The sequence below is a fragment of the Pezoporus wallicus genome, unplaced genomic scaffold, assembly GCF_028554395.1.
Source record: "Pezoporus wallicus isolate ANWC-B61680 ecotype Strahan unplaced genomic scaffold, APGP_CSIRO_Pwel_v1 contig_2384, whole genome shotgun sequence".
In the NCBI taxonomy this organism is placed as follows: Eukaryota; Metazoa; Chordata; class Aves; order Psittaciformes; family Psittacidae; genus Pezoporus; species Pezoporus wallicus.
Window position 1 is genome coordinate 1,984,375 of NW_026640488.1, and position 18,968 is coordinate 2,003,342.

Consider the following 18,968-nt stretch of genomic DNA (forward strand, 5'->3'; position numbering starts at 1 on the left):
GTATGATTTGACAGTGGTACTTCCTATAGGAGGTCCACTCTGAAATGAAATGAGTAGTTGCATATGAAAGCTTTCCTAAGGAAAGAAACACTTTGAAGATCTATTTCATTCAATAATACAGCACTGGCAATGCTCAGTGGCTGAGTTTATAAGGTAAACTACATCATTATTATACTGTCCTCCTCCTTTCTTGATTACAGTTACTCTGTAATTTAGTATATATACCGTTTCATTGCAGTATACAATTAGCATATGTACACTAAGCTATACTGGTCTAAAATCTAAAAGTGTCAATCAACAAATTCCCAGTACATGGCTTCTATGCATGAACTTGCAATTAACTTCTGGAGTCAAGTAAAGGTCTTTTAGAAAACCTGGCTCATCAAAATATGTTTAGACCTACACTCAGCAGATTCATACAAAAAAGTAACCACCTGCACACCTATCCTTTTCATGAACTATACATGCTCCACAGAAAGAAAGTTAACAGCTGCAAGTGGTTTGCTGGGATCACACCAAAACAAAAAAAAATACAAAAGGGAAGAGAAATAAGATTTATTATAAAACATGTTGAAATAGCAATGACTTAGCTGACTTCCTGCTCTGCTGTTCTAGACAGAGCAAAATGTGACTGAATGCTCTCAGGAAAGCCAAAACAAAATTATAGTATAAGTATCCTGCTGCACTAAAATCGCTTTCTCTTGATAATTTCTGGCTTCCAGCTGACAGGATGAGTTTCTTCAGTCTAAAGGAAAAAAAGAAAAATCTCATAAGGTTTTTTTTAACACAAAATTCACCTCTAATTAGGGTTTAGTTTAAAATTACTCACATAGCATATATACTCTATGACATATGTAACATTGTAATTACCTAATCTACTATGGAATTAATTTATCCATATGGAACTTTATCCCAATGTCTGAAGTACATGACAAAACTTATTCTGTGGGTTTGTTTTTTTTTTTTTGCAACACGGACAAAAAACAGGTTGCCAGTGGCATTTCAGGAACAACACTGTAGTGATCAAAGCACAAGAACATGAATTCCAGAGACAGTCCTTCCAGCAATATTAACATCAGTACTGGCTGATGCCAGAGTCTACATTCTGCCCAGTCACAAAATGGATAAAATAGTCCATATTCCTTCAGACCTAAGAGTTGTTCCAAGTCTAATTCAATGCAAAAATCCTAAGATTTAATGAAAATCCTTATATCCTTTATATCGAAGACATACGCTGATAAACTATATAATAATCTTCTGTCTTATCTATTAGTAAATGGATCTGGATTTCAGAATAACAGCTTAAAAATAGACTATTTACTCTAGAAATTGCCAAAGCAAATGACTAATCTAAATCATATACAGAAGTACAATAAATCTTTCAAATGTAATCTTTTTGCAAATTCCCATGTTTTAATCAATACAAACACACACAGTCCCCTACTGGCTTTAAAATGCAGTATGCATCATTGTATTAAGATTTCTCCAAGCCTCATCACAAGGGACTTCTGCAGAAGAGTTGACAGGCCTGACACTTATTTGTACTATAGCATATAATAAAAAATTAGGAGTGCAGAAACTAGCTACTGTCCTCTTAATGTTATTGCAAACATATTGCTTCCAAACTTCAATAAAATTGATTACACAAGTCTGTGCATGTCTCTTATTGATCTGCATAACATTAAAAAGCCACTATGACATACCGCAGTATCATCTTCTTTGTATACTTTGATGGTCTTATCAGCTTCAGCAGTTAGCAGTCTGCTTTCTGACTGGTCAAACACACATGCAAATATTCCTGATTCACTGTCCAAAGAGCCTGGCTGCACAGCTGCATGTACTCTCTGGAAGTTGTATCCAGTTCTCCAGTCCCAAAGATGCATTGTACCATTGTCAGCTAAAACAAAGAAACAGTATTTTTAACCAGTTAATTTCTACTAGTTTTCTAAAAACAGTATCATGAACAAGTAATTAATACATCAGCTATAACATTCACGCAGAACAGCTCAGTAGAGCCTACAAGGTTTCCTATTTTCTACTAGTTTCCTTCTCAGTTAAGAAAGGCTGATCTTGTTTAAGGCTGATAGAAGCTTCCTCAGAATCTCATCCAGCTTTGTATTAGATAACCCAGAGAGATGACACACTACATCACATGGCAACTGAAGCAAGGTGCTTTGGAAGCACAGCAAGGACTGGCATTCTCAGTATCAAGCTCCTTGTTCAGTAGCTCAACTAAAGTTGAACAGACATCATCCTGTCAAACAGATTACAGACATTAAGGAGTCGGTAATGGGAAATAGCTTAATGTTTGCAGAGGTTCTATTTCAAATCCAGTTCAAACCACTGCCAGCATTACTGCTACTGTCATCAGCTACAGCGTATTCATAGCAATCTGAGCTCTGTATTCACAAGGATGATCTCAAAGGAATTTTTCAGTTACAAAAAACAACCTCTCCTCCCAAAGCATTATCTAACCAAAAAAGATCTATTAAAAAATGCTCCACAGCTATGAGATAGAAAAAAAAAAACGAAACAACCAAAACAAACTAAGAAGGGTGTTTTTACAGTTCCTAAGGTAACCTCAACTTATTTTAATTCAGCATCAACTTATTTATACATGCTTGAAAACATAATCAGGGTAAAGTGACTTACTATCAGCTATCTTCCAAATCCTGCTTAGCACATTTCCATCTTATCCACATCCCTAGCCTACAGGATATACTGTATCTAATGAGACCAACAGGGACCAAATCTAATTCCACAGTGTAGCTTCACTGTTACTTTTCTTGTTATTCTCTGGTTACAAACACACACACGTTTTTTTGTAACTATCATGTAAACTCATGGAACACATCTTAAGCTATCATGTGCGATGCTGTGAATTGAGTCCTCTCCTTGCTCGCAACTAGCCAAAGTATTAGACAAGCAAAACTGAGACATAAAAACTCATGCTCTGCAAGTTATGTGGAACACCACAGCCTGGCCTCTTAATTCACTTTTCTCTGCTAGAGCTCTCCCAGGACAATCTCGTAATTAAGCAACTGCTCTAGGACCTCAGAGATTTGGGTTTAAACTCCCATGCAATCCTGAACTGTTACTCTAGAGCTGAGCTCTCAAGCTGTAAAATTAGCACTTTCTTTTTCCACACTGTTTATTCCTTCCCTGTTTATAACAACATCTACATTAAAAACACACCGTCTTCCTATTGGGATTTCTAAAAGCTTTTTTAGTGACAAGCTTTTTTTGAAAGAAAGTCTACTGTCATGGTTTAAACCCAGCGGGCAACTGGACATCTATGTATGTACTTTGTCTTGTACACACACAGAACTCAAATTTCACAAACTACGGTTTAAGTAACACATACTTCCAACAAAATAATTCTATTACAGTGCTTGGATAACTAATATACAGAAAAATGCTACCTACAATGAGGTAACTGTTCTGACATAAAATTATTCATGATCAGACACAGTAAGCATTTGGGATTCTTCTGCTACCCCAACACAGATACATGAAAGCAAACTAATAGCTCCAAGAGGTCGGGGGCTCACAGACCGCTAAACAATAATGTATCAGATTATTATTAAATTCTGGAACCTTTTGAATGAAAAAATTAAATCCGTGTGTCACAATAGACATAAAATCCTCCCATAAGCACTGGAGCCAAAGGACTAGTTTCTTAATTTCTGAACGTTTGAACACATAATATTGCTAAGTAAACATGGGTTTGATTCACAGTAATATTTGGAGATTAGCCATCAATCTTTTGAACAATCAAAGTAACATCAGAAAACGTGTGCAGGAAACCTTAAGACAACAGAACCAGTCCATTTGTGCTGCATAAGGACCAAGGAAGAGTTCACATTTAAATGGTACAGCAAGCCTGGGCAAGATGTTTCTATATGCTCTACCCATTCTCACTGCATCAACTTGTTACTAACAGAGACACCAGGTTCTTTAGCTGCTCTCTGAGGCAGCTCCCAGTTTCCACACCACTCCTGAGGGAATTCTAATCATCAGGAGATCACAGAAGGTGAAATCTGGAGCCCTGCACAAGCAGTCAGGTGAGAAGAGGAAACCTCTTCCCTGCAGCACATTAAATGTAACTTCAAATACATTTTTGTGCATGCAGCTCGGTAACATCCAAGAAGATAAAAGTGGCCCTACTGACTATGAAATTGTATGCTGTAGCACGTTTATAGGCCCAGATAAAGGACATCTCAGCTAGCATCTTTGTCTAAGGACCTCCAGCCATTGTAGAGGAGTGTAAAGGGGAAATACAAGCATTTGTTTCTCATTTTTACCTCCTGAGACCAGAACACCATCGGAATTTACAGCCAGTGTGTTGATAATAGCATTGTGACCAGACAGGTTCTGAATGAAATTTCCATCTGGGAATTTCCACTGCTTAATATTATCTGGAGAACCAGACGCAAATGTGTAACTGAAAGAAAATAAGCACAGTATGTTGAAATTCAAAACAGCTGTAGGTATAGCAGACATCCTTCACTGAAACTGCTGTTAAATGCTAGCTTCAAAGTTACTTCAAACTGCTTTTCTGACATTTTTACTTCACATAAAATGAAGCAAATTTATGACGTCATGAATTACCTATTTGTACTGTTTTCTTTCTGTTCCATAGACTACCTAAAATTTATTAGTCCTATGCCATATAGAGTGTTAATATGCCAACAAATATTAAAAATGCACACTAAGTTCTTCTCAATTGTTATTCTGGCAAATTTTCAGGTTTAAGTGCACCCTCAGCAAAGGTACCAAAGGAAAAAAAAGCAGCACACCCGAAACAAAACAAATCCCACTATTGGTTAGTCATTCAAAACTATACAACCAAAGATAAAGAACTGCAAAAAAGTGAACTATGAAAGACAACTTGTTTTACCGAGTTACCCTAAAACAAGCAATTCCCTCATTTTAGTATGTGCAAGGAGTTACACTGTTATTTGGGTAGCACATACAAAACCCTGTAGGAATATTTTCAATTGACACAACGTCTAAGCCATTTGCTGTCTATTCAATATACCCTTCAACTAAAAAAATAATTAGGAAAAGAACTAGACCTTTTTAAAAAAACAGAAATACTAAAATATAAAAAATATACTAGGCTGACAGCTGCTATAGCTTGATAAAACCTGTTCAAGTTTAGTTCCAAAGAGGTACAACTGATGAATCTGAAACCAGACTGTTTTTCAGAATGTAAGTAAAATTAGGGTTTTTCTCTGGTCCAGCTAACAGGCATAGCGTAAGACCATCGCAATTTTTAAGACGCACAGATTGGTCAGAATTTATTAATATTAAAGATTCTGAATTTCTGCATTGACAGAATTTTAAAATATTAGAAGTGAAGTATTATAGTTCTATTTGAATTCCTTTTCTGCATTGTTTTAATGTGTATTTATTCAAACAGGCAACTGCTGATGCATCAAAATATAGCATCTAAATTGAGAACACTTCCAACAACACCTGCTTCAAAGACTAAGCTCAAGAAGTTTCTTTTTAAGATCAGTTAGACTGGAATGTTTTGTGCAGAGAACCACATATTCAAAACCCCCACTTTGTATTAATCCCTGTCTCCTTTAGCATTATTCACACATGCATCATTCTACAAACCGACTTCACTTTCTGCTAACAATCATTTAGTTACACCTTTATCATTAGCCTTACTGTGTCACTGATTTCAATGACTTCAAAGGCACATATATAAGAAATTCTGTGGGATGTAACACATTCTCAGGATTGCTAATGTACAGCAATGCCTGGGGAGCACAATCAATGTAGTAAAAGGTATTTGAGAACTGATATACGTACTTTTTACAGCATTCTAAGCTCACAAGTTTTTCCACATTATTATGCCCTACCATTCTAAATCATCACTCACATTGGCTTTCTGTCACCACGCAATGTTCTGAACTGCGAAAGTGTAAAAGAATGAGGAAAACTTACTGTCTTGGGTGTAGCACTACTGCTCTAACAGATTTCTTGTGATTTGTTAAAGTAACACGAGTTTTTCCTGCCACTAAATCCCAGAGCCGTATGGTAGTATCATGACTGCCTACAATGAAAACAAGAAGTAGTAGCAACCATCATATTGATTCTATCACCGTTATTATTTTGACAAGGCAGCCAAAACCTTATATGCAAAAAAGACAAAAACACCATGCTTGTTACAAAAATATTCTATTAAATGCCTCTGTAGGTGAAGAAGATGCTGGGTTGTAATGGTCTTTTTACACCGTTTGAAATTTAAGAGCTAAGTTACACAGCAAAGCTGAATTTTTATGCAATGGGAAAGAAGATAAACAATATTTTACCATGGTACCAGACACGTCTTAACTTCATTTGGGAGAACTGTGATATATCACAGAGAAGGCAAGTCTCAATTCATAGTACAACAGAAAAAGTAAACACCAGAAACAAAGTGCAGAAAAATATTCTAGCAATGTACATCTATATTTGCTTAAACATACAATTAACAGCATGAAATAACCACAGCATTGACTACTTTCAACAGAAAACTAATAAGAGAAATTAAGTAACTTAACAAGGATTGCATTATGAACCTCACATAATTAATGAGCACATACAAAAATTATTAGGTTTTTCAATCATGTTACTTGTGAAGTAACCTATAAGCCCACCATACCTGTAATAATTTGTGGTTCTGCAGCCTGGCACTTCACTGTTGCTACTGCATTTGTGTGTCCCGATAGTGTGTGCACGCTGGCTTTTGTCCTTACATCCCAGATCTATGAATTTGCAGTAAGTATGTCAGAGGTCAGTAAGAGGTGCACATTCAATGTATCTTAGGCACTGTCATTGATTACATGAATTCCTTGCCATAGTTCTACAGATTAAGAAGTATTTAGGTTGTATTTTTTTTCATCCAACAGTTCATCACACAGTTGCCTCAGCTGGAAAACTGCAAGGGGAGCAGGAAGCCTGCCACTGAATTTTTAAACATACAAATAACTTGAAGTCACCATAAAGCCATACTACCCTTCTAAATGCTAAGCAATCCTATATAAACACTATGAGGTCTACCCACTAAATTAAGAAATAAAACCTTATCTTAAAGTGACACTGCATTTTTGTGTATTCAGGCTTGAGTTTTATCAACAACGGAAGACAAAGCTAAAATAAATCATCTTAGTATTTTCATCTTGATTTCATGTTAACTTTTACAAATGGAAGATGTTGAAACACTGACATACCAAGATATTAAAAAGTAACAATGCTATACTTACTCGTGCTGTTGAATCTCTACTACACGTTACCAGTACATCTATTGTTGGATGCAGGTCTAAACCATACACAGCACTGAGATGACCATGGTAATGCCTAATAACCTAGATGAGTAAAAAAAATGCACACATGCTAACTTGATATTTGAAAGAATTTTCTAAATGCTTTGATTTTTATATTTGACACCACCAATTAATTCAAATTAAAGAAACTAGCTTACCTTATTGTACTCAAGATCCCAGCATTTCACTTGTTTGTCTTCTCCACAAGAAAAGAGGTATGGACTTCTTGCACTTACTATCACCCCTCGCACAGTACTGATGTGTCCCGTCAAAGACAATTTCAATTTGCCGCTAGCAAGGTCCCAGATCTGCATCAAAACAGGGATTTTGAGGTAGACAGGTAAAAGCTATCTAGTAACAGTCTGGGTAAACAGCCCAGATGTAAGTGACCCTGCTGTACTGTAAATCAAAACTTACAGTAACATAGACATTTGCCCTCCAGCTATTACCATGTAATAAATGAAATCTTAAGAAGTAGTAGTACTCCACAAATCCTTTATGACTAGGTGATAAATTAAAAAAAACTGCTCTGCAGTTCATTATTCTGCAAGCAGTTATGCTACAAGGAGTTGCAAGAAGTTGTTTCCAAGGGCTGAAGACATTTTTAAATAACAAAACAAAAAGCTAAACACCCCCACCTCAACTTTGTCAGCGATTTCTTCCAGCCTCTTACCTTTATGGTTCTGTCAGCAGAGCCAGTAACAAACCACTGATTTCCTGGTTCTACTGCAATACATCTCACCCAGCCCAGGTGACCACTGATAACCTTTAGAAAGAATAAATTTTTTTTAAATAAGAAATAATACACATACATCTGCCAGTATAACTTTCATTTCTCAGCACTGGAATTCGTTTGTACTCATCAGGAAATGTATACTCCCCAAAAAGTCAAATGTAAAATTAGATCTGAAGAGAGCTTGATTTCTACTTTAGTTAAATGAAGAAACTAATGAAAATTTAGAAGTCATACAGACTTTGGGAACTTGCAATATAGAAAGATCCTGTTCCTATATGCAACCTTTTCAAGTCCTTTGACAGTCCATAACACTGTGGCTCACCACTTGAGGCTTTGCAGAGAAAGACTGGACTTAAGCACAAGTTCCTTTTGCTGCTTCATACCACTTACACAAAAATAAAGAACAATTATATAAAATCTTAGCTATTAAATCATGTTGCCATATAAGAACTTGTTAAAGCATACTACCACCTCCTTTTCTCTAAATAAGGGATAATACGTCAGAAGCTTTCTGGTAACAAAATGCTGGAGACAGATCTCATAAGGAAAGCTCTACCAACACAGGGCTTGTTTACAGCCGCTTGTCTCTTTAATTTCTCTGAAGTCAAACAGCTAAACATCAAACCCCGTATTTGGTTTCACTGGATGTTGTATTTCATGCACTGTTACACAGTTAATTTTAAAAAAATCTGAAACAATAAAAGTTCTTAGATAGAAATACTTTGGAAAGCTAAAGTGGATTCTTCTGACCAGATAAGACCACAGCCACATTTGAGATAGCTGTCTAGATTTCTTCCTAGTCTAAAAATAGAAACAGGAATTTCCAGGGAAGAAATCTAAGAAATAGTTTATCTGACCTATTTGAGGTCCTCACCTTTCACAAACTTGGGGAGATCAGTTAAAATGCAACAGACAAGATGAAACCCACATTTACCATTCTATCTATGCTTTATTTCTGAAAAAGCTTCTTCATGCTGAGCAAGGATTTTAACAGCAAACTCCCACTAAAACCGTTTACATGTAGAATTAATACAGTGACTTCAATTGTATTTACAGTCTCTCTGAAAAGAAAGTGTTCCTTAACAAGTACGCATTTTTCACTTATCTTAAATCTTTCATGGGTTTATTTTGGTGCAATTTTTTTCACATGGCATTTGCTTTGATTTTTATGAAGAGCACATTCCACTACTGCCACATTTAGAAAACCTCTGTATTCCTTTGAGCTAAAGTGCTTTTCTCAAAAAGGCTAATCTCAAAAAGTAATTTAAGATTCATGACTAATGCAGCACTCAGTACTCTTCTGAAAATCTAAATGCCTATACATGGTGCTACATTCAGATGAAAATTGCTAATCCAGTTCTGATACCAGAGCATAAGATTTTTCAGTGTCAGGAAAGCCTAACATTCATAATGTTGACCCTTTCTTTCGTATCCTGGGCTGCATCAAAAGGAGCGTGACCAGCAGGTCGAAGGAGGTGATCCTGCCCCTTTACTCTGCTCTTGTGAGACCTCACCTGGAGTATTGTGTGCAGTTCTGGTATCCTCAACATAAAAAGGACATGGAACTGTTGGAACAAGTCCAAAGAAGGGCCACAAGGATGATCAGGGGACTGGAGCACCTCCCGTATGAAGACTGGCTGAGAAAGCTGGGGCTGTTCAGCCTGGAGAAGAGAAGGCTGCATGGAGACCTCATAGCAGCCTTCCAGTATCTGAAGGGGGCTATAGGGATGCTGGAGAGGGACTCTTCATTAGGGACTGTAGTGACAGGACAAGGGGTAATGGGTTAAAACTTAAACAGGGGAAGCTTAGGTTGGATATAAGAAGGAAATTCTTTCCTGTTAGGGTGGTGAGGCACTGGAATGGGTTGCCCAGGGAGGTTGTGAATGCTCCATCCCTGGCAGTGTTCAAGGCCAGGCTGGACGAGGCCTTGGGTGATATGATTTAGTGTAAGGTGTCCCTGCCCACGGCAGGGGGGTTGGAACTAGATGATCTTAAGTTCTTTTTCAACCCTAATGATTCTATGATTCACATAAAAATACACAACCAATACAAAATATCAAATTGCTCAAATTTCATAGTAAGAATCAGCCCCTTAAGAAAAAAAGGTACATGTTCAAACAGATGCACCTGAAAAGTTAAAAAGATCTGAACAGATACACATGCTTAGAGATTTTCTCTTCAACTCAGCTCCTTTGCCATACTTATCACCAAAACATTTGAAGATGGTATCAGATTTGGGGGGAATGGCTAAGAAAATTAAAAGGCAAATTAGAGTAATTAAAAGACAAGACTAGAAGTCAACCAATCTAAACCACAGAGATAATTTGTAATTTAAGTATTCAGCTCTTCTCCCCATTTTCATATCAAGTAAAAGAAGTCTTGCCGATTCAGTGACTGCCTTTAAGTGTTTCTGGTGACAATTTTACTGCATTAACAGTATTTCTTGAACATGTTATCAGTTTCAAATTTTGCACTTTGCCTTTAGGTTCCTCTATCAAAGAATCACACTAGAAAAAACAAACTCTATAACAAATTTATCACAACACAGCTACACGTAAGTAAATATAAGGGTAAAATTTACAATGTTTACAAAAAAATTTGCCATATAGAATGATGTTCGTAATTTAACCTCTTTGTTATTTAAGGAAGTGTACATATGCAACTTAGCTGTGATCACTTTTAATTTGATTTAATTTTTGTGAATGAGAAGGAAAATTATGCTTTGAGGTCTTCATAGAACATTAAATACTCATTTACTTTTATGTGCATGTTCATATTCACGTATTTGTAACTTACTCTGTACAGTTTCCAAGGCGGATGCCACTGAGGTTTGGGCATGGTTGGAGCCTTCTTTGCCATTAATGCTGAATTTTTGTTTCCACCAGCTTCCACCATAGCCTGTAAGTCAAAAGGAAGGTTACTCTTATGTTTTATAACTTACCTCCTTACCTAGAACCTAAAGCCTTCTTGCTGTGACATCTCAACACTGATTATGTTTAGTCAGTCAGGAGATTTCCACACAACACACAAATGTATCCAGAAGCAAATCTGGTGAATACTACATACTTTTCACATTAGATCTGCAACTCACCACAGACATCCCAGGAGGCTGTGAACGCTCAGATATTCCAGCATGTCTGTAAATATCACCCACACCAGCAGCTGTTCGACTTGCATCCAACCTAGGTTGAATGAAAATGATTGATGGATTGGAATCAACTTTCTTTTACTAAACAATAAGTTATCGCAGGGCTACATCCAGTTGAGCGTTGTACACCTCCAAGAATGGAGACTCCACAACCTCTCTGGGCAACCTGCTCCTGTGACTGACCACCTCAAGGTAAAAGACATCCACAAACAAAGCCTCATTTTTTCTTTTCCATGAAAACAGTAGGGCACAGAAAAATGACGCCTGACCACACTAAAAGTAGTTTCTTTAATCATTTCATAAATGAGTTCATAAAAAATACTCAAAGTAGCTCCTATTCTGACTTCAGTATTTTGCCTTGAAATCCCCGTAGAAAAGTGTTAATGAAGTAACACATCAGTACCTGGATTGAGAAGCAGGAAGTGCCACAGCTAAGGACTGTGCTGCAGATTCACTAGGCATCCTCTGTACCTTAGTATCTGCTGTCAGAGCCACACCTTGAAAAAAATAAAACAGTAGTGACAATTAGCAATGGCCAATGTAACAACATAGAAACATAACCCTTCCAAGCACAGACAAAACCAAATGACACAAATTATTAGACCTAATGTCTCTTTCTCAGGGAAAAGTCTCCCAGAGAAAGAGGACCACAATATCAAAGAGCAGATTTCTAAAACATTTTTGTCATAATGTTACCACAGAAGGTGAAACCTCATAGAAATGAATGACTACCTCACAGCAAGCTTATATTCACTGAGGCTCAGTGAGAAGACACAGCATCTGTACCTAGATCCTCCTCCTTCCTATCAGTCACAAAACTATCTGCATCAATACCATGAAAGTTTTCAACTGCATTTCCCACTACTATAAGATACGGATTCACAGCGAGAGGAAGACTGCTCCTGCTAGGATGGAGGATACCGTGTTGTTACAGGAAGGCAAAAAACCCCAGCACACACAGAATTTTACTTACCAGGCCCGGGTGGATATGGATGTGTGCCAGTTATCAAATATTCAAGTTCTTGTCCTGAAAAGCAACAAAATGTTGTATTAATAATTACATCTCATACTGCAAATGATGTACTCAAACAGGAAATAAATCAAAACAGCAGTAGAAGAAACTAACAATCACTTCTAGTGTACTACACAAGCATTTTTATTTTAATTTCATTTGTTCCAATTACCTCTGTATTCTAAAACTCAATAGTAAAAAAAATAAAATAATTTTTTAAATGGTGAGGATACCCATTATCAAGAGGGACTCTCAAGAGAAAAATCTTCATACTGTCAAAGATGCCTTTTGTAGCAGCTATCATAGAAAAGAATTCAAGTACACAAATAGCACTGGTATCTGAAATGTAAGCTAGTAAAGACAACTGGTTGTCTATGGTATCAGAAAAGTTTTTCTTTTTCTTTAAAGATTTTTCATTATCTCTCAACATATTTCAGAATACTCCCACATAAAGTACCTTGAGAAAAAAAACAACAAATCTTAACTGAAATAAGGTGGCATTTGGCACTCTTTAGAAGAGAAGTTTCCATATGGGATCTACTTATTACATACAGATTTTATATATAACCAAACATCGGTTGAAAAAAAGCCTACAGATTTAATATAATTTTCTGGTTTCATAGTCGCAGAGCTAAAGGAAGCATGAAAAAATGTTATGAAACAAAATAAAAACAAAACCAAAACAAACCCCAACCAAACAAACACGCCCTTGACCATCATGAATATGTAAAAAGGAGAAATATATTACTCATCTTTCTAACACCCAAGTATAGCTTACACTAATGTTACCATAAAATTTGCTCTTTTTACTAATGCATCAGTGTAAAACCTTCACAGCAGCCTATTATTCCTTGTTAAAACAAATTTCCTCCTTGTTCTGAATCACTTGACTCCTATGGACCGTAGCAAGAAAAATATGAAACAATAAAAAAAAATAAAAAAAGTATTTTGTTTTCCACATTTATTACCAATGGATTAACACTGTACTGCATTCTTTGGATTATACATCAGTGAGGCTGTTACAAAAGAAAGGACAAATATACCCTTAAAAGCAAACTAACCTTGATTTCCAGAGTACTGTTTGTGTCCATAAGGATCCCCGGTGTTTGGACCTCCTTTTTCTCTCAAGTTTTCTTTAAGAGTAGGCATGTGTAATACTGAGCCATACTCCGTACGTAACTTGACTGCCATCTTTACTTTGTGACTGTTGGGAGAGTAAAGCACAATCCTGAATAAACCCTGATTTTTGTTGTTACTAAGTTTTGAAAGATCTGAGAGACTTTATATGACTTACTTTATGGTATTTTTTTTCCCCTTAAGACTACTTTGTTAACTCTACAGAACCTTCTGAACTTCTGACTTGGATGGAGCAATCGCTAACACAGGTTAAAACCTGACTGAGTGCAGTACTTACCTTTCATCATCTAATGGGATAGGCTTGGCATTATCAGCTACAAACATATCATGAGTCCTCTTCAAAGATCTGAACACAAGTGTATGCACAGAATGCTTTTGGACTTCCTAAGAGGAAAGAAAAGAACATTTAAACACATTTGATTATAATTACATGAAAAACTGAAACACAGATTAAACCAAGTAGCAATTTCCAGACTTCAGTCCCATTAGATAACATAGCACTGTTTAGTTCACGGAAAACACCACTCATCTTGGTAACTAGAAAATTATGTTTAGCTGTTAATTGTTAATTTATCATTTCCTCAAAATAACAATCCCTTTCTTGAAAACTGCCAAAAACTTTGATCAGGCTTTCTGCACTGGCATCTACAAAACAGCTCCATGAGCGTACAAGCTTTTTCCCCCTCCTCCTTTCACGTTCTGTTTTTGTAAGCAGGCAATAAAATAACAAATTCTGAAAACAGTTCTGTAAGTTTTATTTCACTACCACCAGAAAAAGAACAAGAGCAATCACCAGTTTCTGTGACACCTTACATAAACACAGCAGTTTACTAAGAGAAAACTTGGGATAAAACCTGACAAAACTTGTTTTCCTTTTGCAATATTCATTTGTTACTATGAGCAAAACATACTTACAATTCCCATCCAGAAACTAACAAGCAGAGTTAAAGCTATTAATTTATAGAGGCTTTTTACTTATTAACAGCACAAGTAATTTCTTGCTAATATTTTCCTCCCAGTGGAAAAAAAAAAAAAATCATTGTAAATCTGAGCCTGCTTGCTCAGGTACAAAGCCAAAACTCTTTGCATGACTGTACGTTCTGTATGTCACACAAAAAACGGCAACAAATTGGAAGCTACTTGAATAACTTCTGGCACTGCCCAGCTTTCAAGAATCACTACACAAGCGCTTTCCCTATTTAGTTATCTGTAAGTTTTTGTTTTCCTGCCTTCAAAGTTGTTTGGCCACTTACCAGCCCATTTTGCAGTGGCTATTAGCTTCCTGACTCAGTAGCAGCTACACAAAGTCTGCTGCTCTGGCTCAATACTTTCCTACAATCTCCAGGTATTAAACAGGAGAAAAAAAAACAAGCCAAAACATTTAGAGTAGGATTAGGAATTTCATACATCTGAAGAAAGAGATTAGAATAATAGAAGCTAATTACTATTCAACAACAGCAGCTGTTGAAATCAACACGAGTACTAGGTAACACAACACCTCCCCAGTAGGGAAAAAGCATTTACAAATATTTTCTGACAAATATTCTTTTGTAAAAAAAGCCCTGCTACCGTTACATACAGCAGCAGTGTCTGCATCTTCGTACATGCTCCTGACAACACTACATGCTTTCAGAAATGCATGATGTTCACTCCACAGTAACTATTCCAGGGTCCGTAAAAACAGTGGCTTTCTCCATGATTTCACTTCCAAGCCCTCACAGGCCGGATTCCGTTTCTTTGGCTAGCTGACCAAGCCAATAAGTCACCGGAGGCTGGGAATCACAACACCATTTCCCAGCACAAATACCGCATACGGCGTAAGTCTTTCAAATCAAAACTGCTGCCTGCCGCTTACTCCCGCCCGAAACCCGCGCCCTGCAGCCTTCACACCGGCGCCCCACTCGCTGTCCCCGCGGCAGCGGCTAGGAAGGCAGAGGGACAGCCGTAGTCTATCACCACAGCGGCGCTTTCACACCGAGGTCGAAGTGGGGGTGCGCTGAGGTGCTCGGTGGTCCCCGCCGGCTTCCCCCCCATCACGGGCCCAAGCCGCCCCGCCGCCCCAGCAGCGCTCCCTAGTCCCTCCCGGCACGACTCAACGGCAAGGCAGGGACCACGCAAGGTACCCACTGGAGGTAACCGAACCCCCTCCGGCCTCTCACCTCCACCATGGCGCCGGCGAGCTCCGAACACCACCACCACCACCGCACTCCGACACCGCTATGGAGAGACTTCCGGCACCTGCCCCGCGCCGCAACGGAAGTGACGCATCGCGAAGGCGCGGGCACAGACTCGCGCGCGCGAGAGGCGGAGCAGATAAAGGCCCGGGGGCGGGACCTGATGGAGGTGGGATTTACGGATCTTGTGGTGCGGGCTGAGGTCGTGGGTTCGAGACCTGCGAGTGGTGTGGGAGTGTGCGGTGAGAGGGCTGCAGTGAGCGGTACCCGCCAGGAGAGAGCAATGCTCACCTTTGTGAAAGGCACCTGGACTTTCATGAACCAGGGCGATGGAGGAGTCGGCGCCGTTTACGCAGCGGTTCCCCTCGCTGAGGGGTTGGGTGCCCTCTGGTCAGCCTGGTTTTACAGAAATCTTTGGCCTTTGCCGTTGTTTTGGGCCGTGCAGCTACAGCGTTTAGGCGTCGTGTTCGTTGTGGGTTCCCAAGGTTAAATTCAGTTCAGGGAATTGCACAGCACGAGCGGGATGTGGGAAAATAGTCCCAGGCCTGAAATGCAACCTCTGAACAAAAGAAAACAGTGCAATAGGGGATGCTAGCCATTATACTTGGCATTTTGGAGAAAGTACCTTTAGTGTGAGTCTACAGGATTGTCTTTTAGCGGAGACTGATATCTGGCAATCCCTACACCTAATGGCATGTATGCTATGTAAGGGCTTGTAGTTCTTTTCCAAAGGTACTCGGATACTCCAGTTGATTTTTCACTTGCCTTCATGGGCAGAATAACCAAATGCATATGTGCAAATTGGCATCGACTTTCTTCACATACACTCACTTGCTCTTAAACTTAGGAAGTCTTAACCTCCCAAGCTAAAGCTGGCATTTGGCAAACACATCTTCTGCAACCCTACCATCACATTGCTTTTCTTTACCACTGTGCCTGCCACTTACTACATCTCTCTGTGTGCCTGAGCTGTGAGGAGTTTGCAAACTGATTTGGTTTAAATGCAATCCAGTGCAACATCACTCAGCCCAAACCTGTGCTCTTGATTAGCCACAGGATAGAATTAACTTGGCATTATTTCTGGCACATGAACTGCCTGCTTGACATAATGACCATCTCTTCTCTCTTTTGGAGTTGATGGGTCATGCCTGGTGGCGGCACTGGCAGTTTATATTTAGTTATTTAAGATACAGTGACAGTTGGACATGTGCTGCAAGTGGCTTTGGCTCCCAGTTCCTGGTCTGGGGTTGAGGTGTGGGAGAGGTGTCGGTTATGTTGTACCGCTAACAGCAGAGGAGCATTGCCAGTTCAGTTTCAAGACAAGCCAGCCAGGTTTCATGTTTAACAAGAGGACCTATTTTGATAGTCCCTCTGGTGATCCCTGTTAGGTTTCTGAGCCTTGGGTAAAGGCCAGCACAGCACCTTAAGGAGGAGGAGCATCATCCGTCCGGTCTTAAAGCGCAAACTCCATGGGGTGGTGTGTTAAAATGAGGCAAAGCTGTTGCATCCTCCCAGGCTGGTGAGGCTAGATTGAAGACACACAAGGTTTAAAAGGAGATTTTGGGGGCAAGGGATTTCAAACAGGTTTGGTGGTTTTTAAGTTTACACAGAGTAGTCTGTGCCTGTTGATTGGTCAGTGGATTTGATATGTGGAAATGGTTTAAGGGCTAATCTCTGGCAACACAGAGTATCATAATGCAGTTGTTTCTATTGTCTGTTGAAAGAAATCAGGCTTATTTTTACTGCCTTTTTAAAGGAAACTAAATTTCAAATACAGGCTCTTGTAGCAGTGCAAAAAAAAAATAAAAAATTATCCATTTATATTTTCCAAGAAATTTTGCTCCTATATGTTGTTTCTTGCTATTATTACTAGTGTGCACATGGCCCTGTAGTTGCTCTCATTTTTATTTTTGTTTTTTACAAATAAACATTCCCCTCAGAAGTTTATAATCTCACCTTATTTCCTGGTGTCCTTGGAAAGCTTTAGAAAATCAGGGGACAAATTAATCTCTGTAATAATTTTTTTTTTTGACAGAATATGTAGTCCAAGGTGAAATTTAGCCCCAGAATTTCAATAAATTAATGACAGCAGTACTAATTAGGGTATGCACTTTATTAATTTTCTTCATTATATGTCTTCTTGCATGTCAGCAGCAGTTGCCAGCTGTAATTCTGGAAATAATACGCTATGTAATTTTTTATAAATTGCTACTTAGATGAAGGTGACTAGTAAGTTGCATGTGCTTTTAGTGCTTTTTTAAGTTCAAAGTGAACAGCCCCACTCATTAATGTTTGAGAATTTGTTTGCTTCCAGATCATGCATAGAGCATTAATTCTCATTTATGAAAAACCTTTGAAGTAATATTTCTTACCAGTAAAAGCAAGAAATGGGGATGTTCATCTCAGCAGAGACCAACATTTAAGTTTACAGTATTCTTTTCATAGTATGACACTATTACAACACTAGTTGTTCAAAAGGACATTTATAAATGAACCGCTATTTTAAAGTTTAATTTAGTCAAGACTACATCTCATCGTGGCACATCGTGTTCTCCCACCCCAAGAACACTTCAGAAGGCACATTCAACTCTGAAAAGCTGTGATTCAGTGACCATGACTTGCCTGACAGGGGTTTGTGTAAAGAGGGTTCCACCACTGCCAGACACGTCGGCACAACAAACACAAGGGGCAGCAAGCAAATAGTCATTCCTCCAAACATACACATACACCTCTGCCAGTAAGTGCCTTTTCAGTACAAAAATACTGTACAAAGGGATGTCCTGAAACACCATCAGGTCCATGTTGTATTATTGCAGTTCCTAATAGCAGGTTTGTTGTGGTACCGTTAACTCTGGGAACAGCTTCTCATTAACCACAAGTTGGAGGAGGGCATATGAAGGAACAAAGATTAGGTGTCCTGTTTTGAAAAGAAAGCCTTTTTGGTATAATTTTTAGAAGAAATTTAAGCCATGGCTGTGGTTGTTAATAAGGCTTCATTCAGTCCTTAGAAAGCATCAATCAAACTGTATTTGGTTGCAAGCATGAGAGAAAAATCACATCTCATAACCAGCATGCTAATGTAGATTAAATTCTGCTGCCAAAATGTTCTTTGTATACACATTTGCCAGTGTAGGTTGCTTTATAGGCAGTTCAAATTTGGACCATTTTTTGCTGATAAAACTCCAGGCAAAATCTTTGCAGTGTAGACAAGGCATTGGCTCACTAGCTGGGGCTTCTGCTCCTCTGACACAAACCCAGTGTGGTATGACACACGTGTGGTTCACAGAAAATCCCCAGAGAGACACAACTGCCCAACTCTCTTGTGGAAACCAAAGAAAAGTACTGGAGGTGGGAGGGTCAAAGGACAAGCTTCAAAGAGGAAGTCCCATCTGAAGGCAGATGGAGCCTAGGGGTTCCCTGTCTGGGACTCTACATCAAG

The 18,968-nt window shown here is 38.5% G+C and overlaps 1 protein-coding gene across 1 annotated transcript; it reads right to left on the bottom strand.

Annotated features, from left to right (window-relative positions):
• Positions 1 to 540: 540 nt before the first annotated feature.
• On the bottom strand, positions 541 to 15,551 carry PLRG1 (pleiotropic regulator 1). Its single transcript, XM_057419065.1, has 15 exons — positions 15,515 to 15,551; positions 13,633 to 13,739; positions 13,280 to 13,422; positions 12,180 to 12,233; positions 11,610 to 11,703; positions 11,150 to 11,240; positions 10,855 to 10,956; positions 7,996 to 8,088; positions 7,481 to 7,630; positions 7,263 to 7,364; positions 6,662 to 6,764; positions 5,962 to 6,070; positions 4,305 to 4,444; positions 1,704 to 1,897; positions 541 to 745 (listed from the first exon to the last, which is right to left on the bottom strand). Exons 1-15 carry the CDS (start codon positions 15,521 to 15,523, stop codon positions 686 to 688), a joined length of 1,551 nt encoding a protein of 516 aa, XP_057275048.1. The 5' UTR covers positions 15,524 to 15,551; the 3' UTR covers positions 541 to 685.
• Positions 15,552 to 18,968: the final 3,417 nt, after the last annotated feature.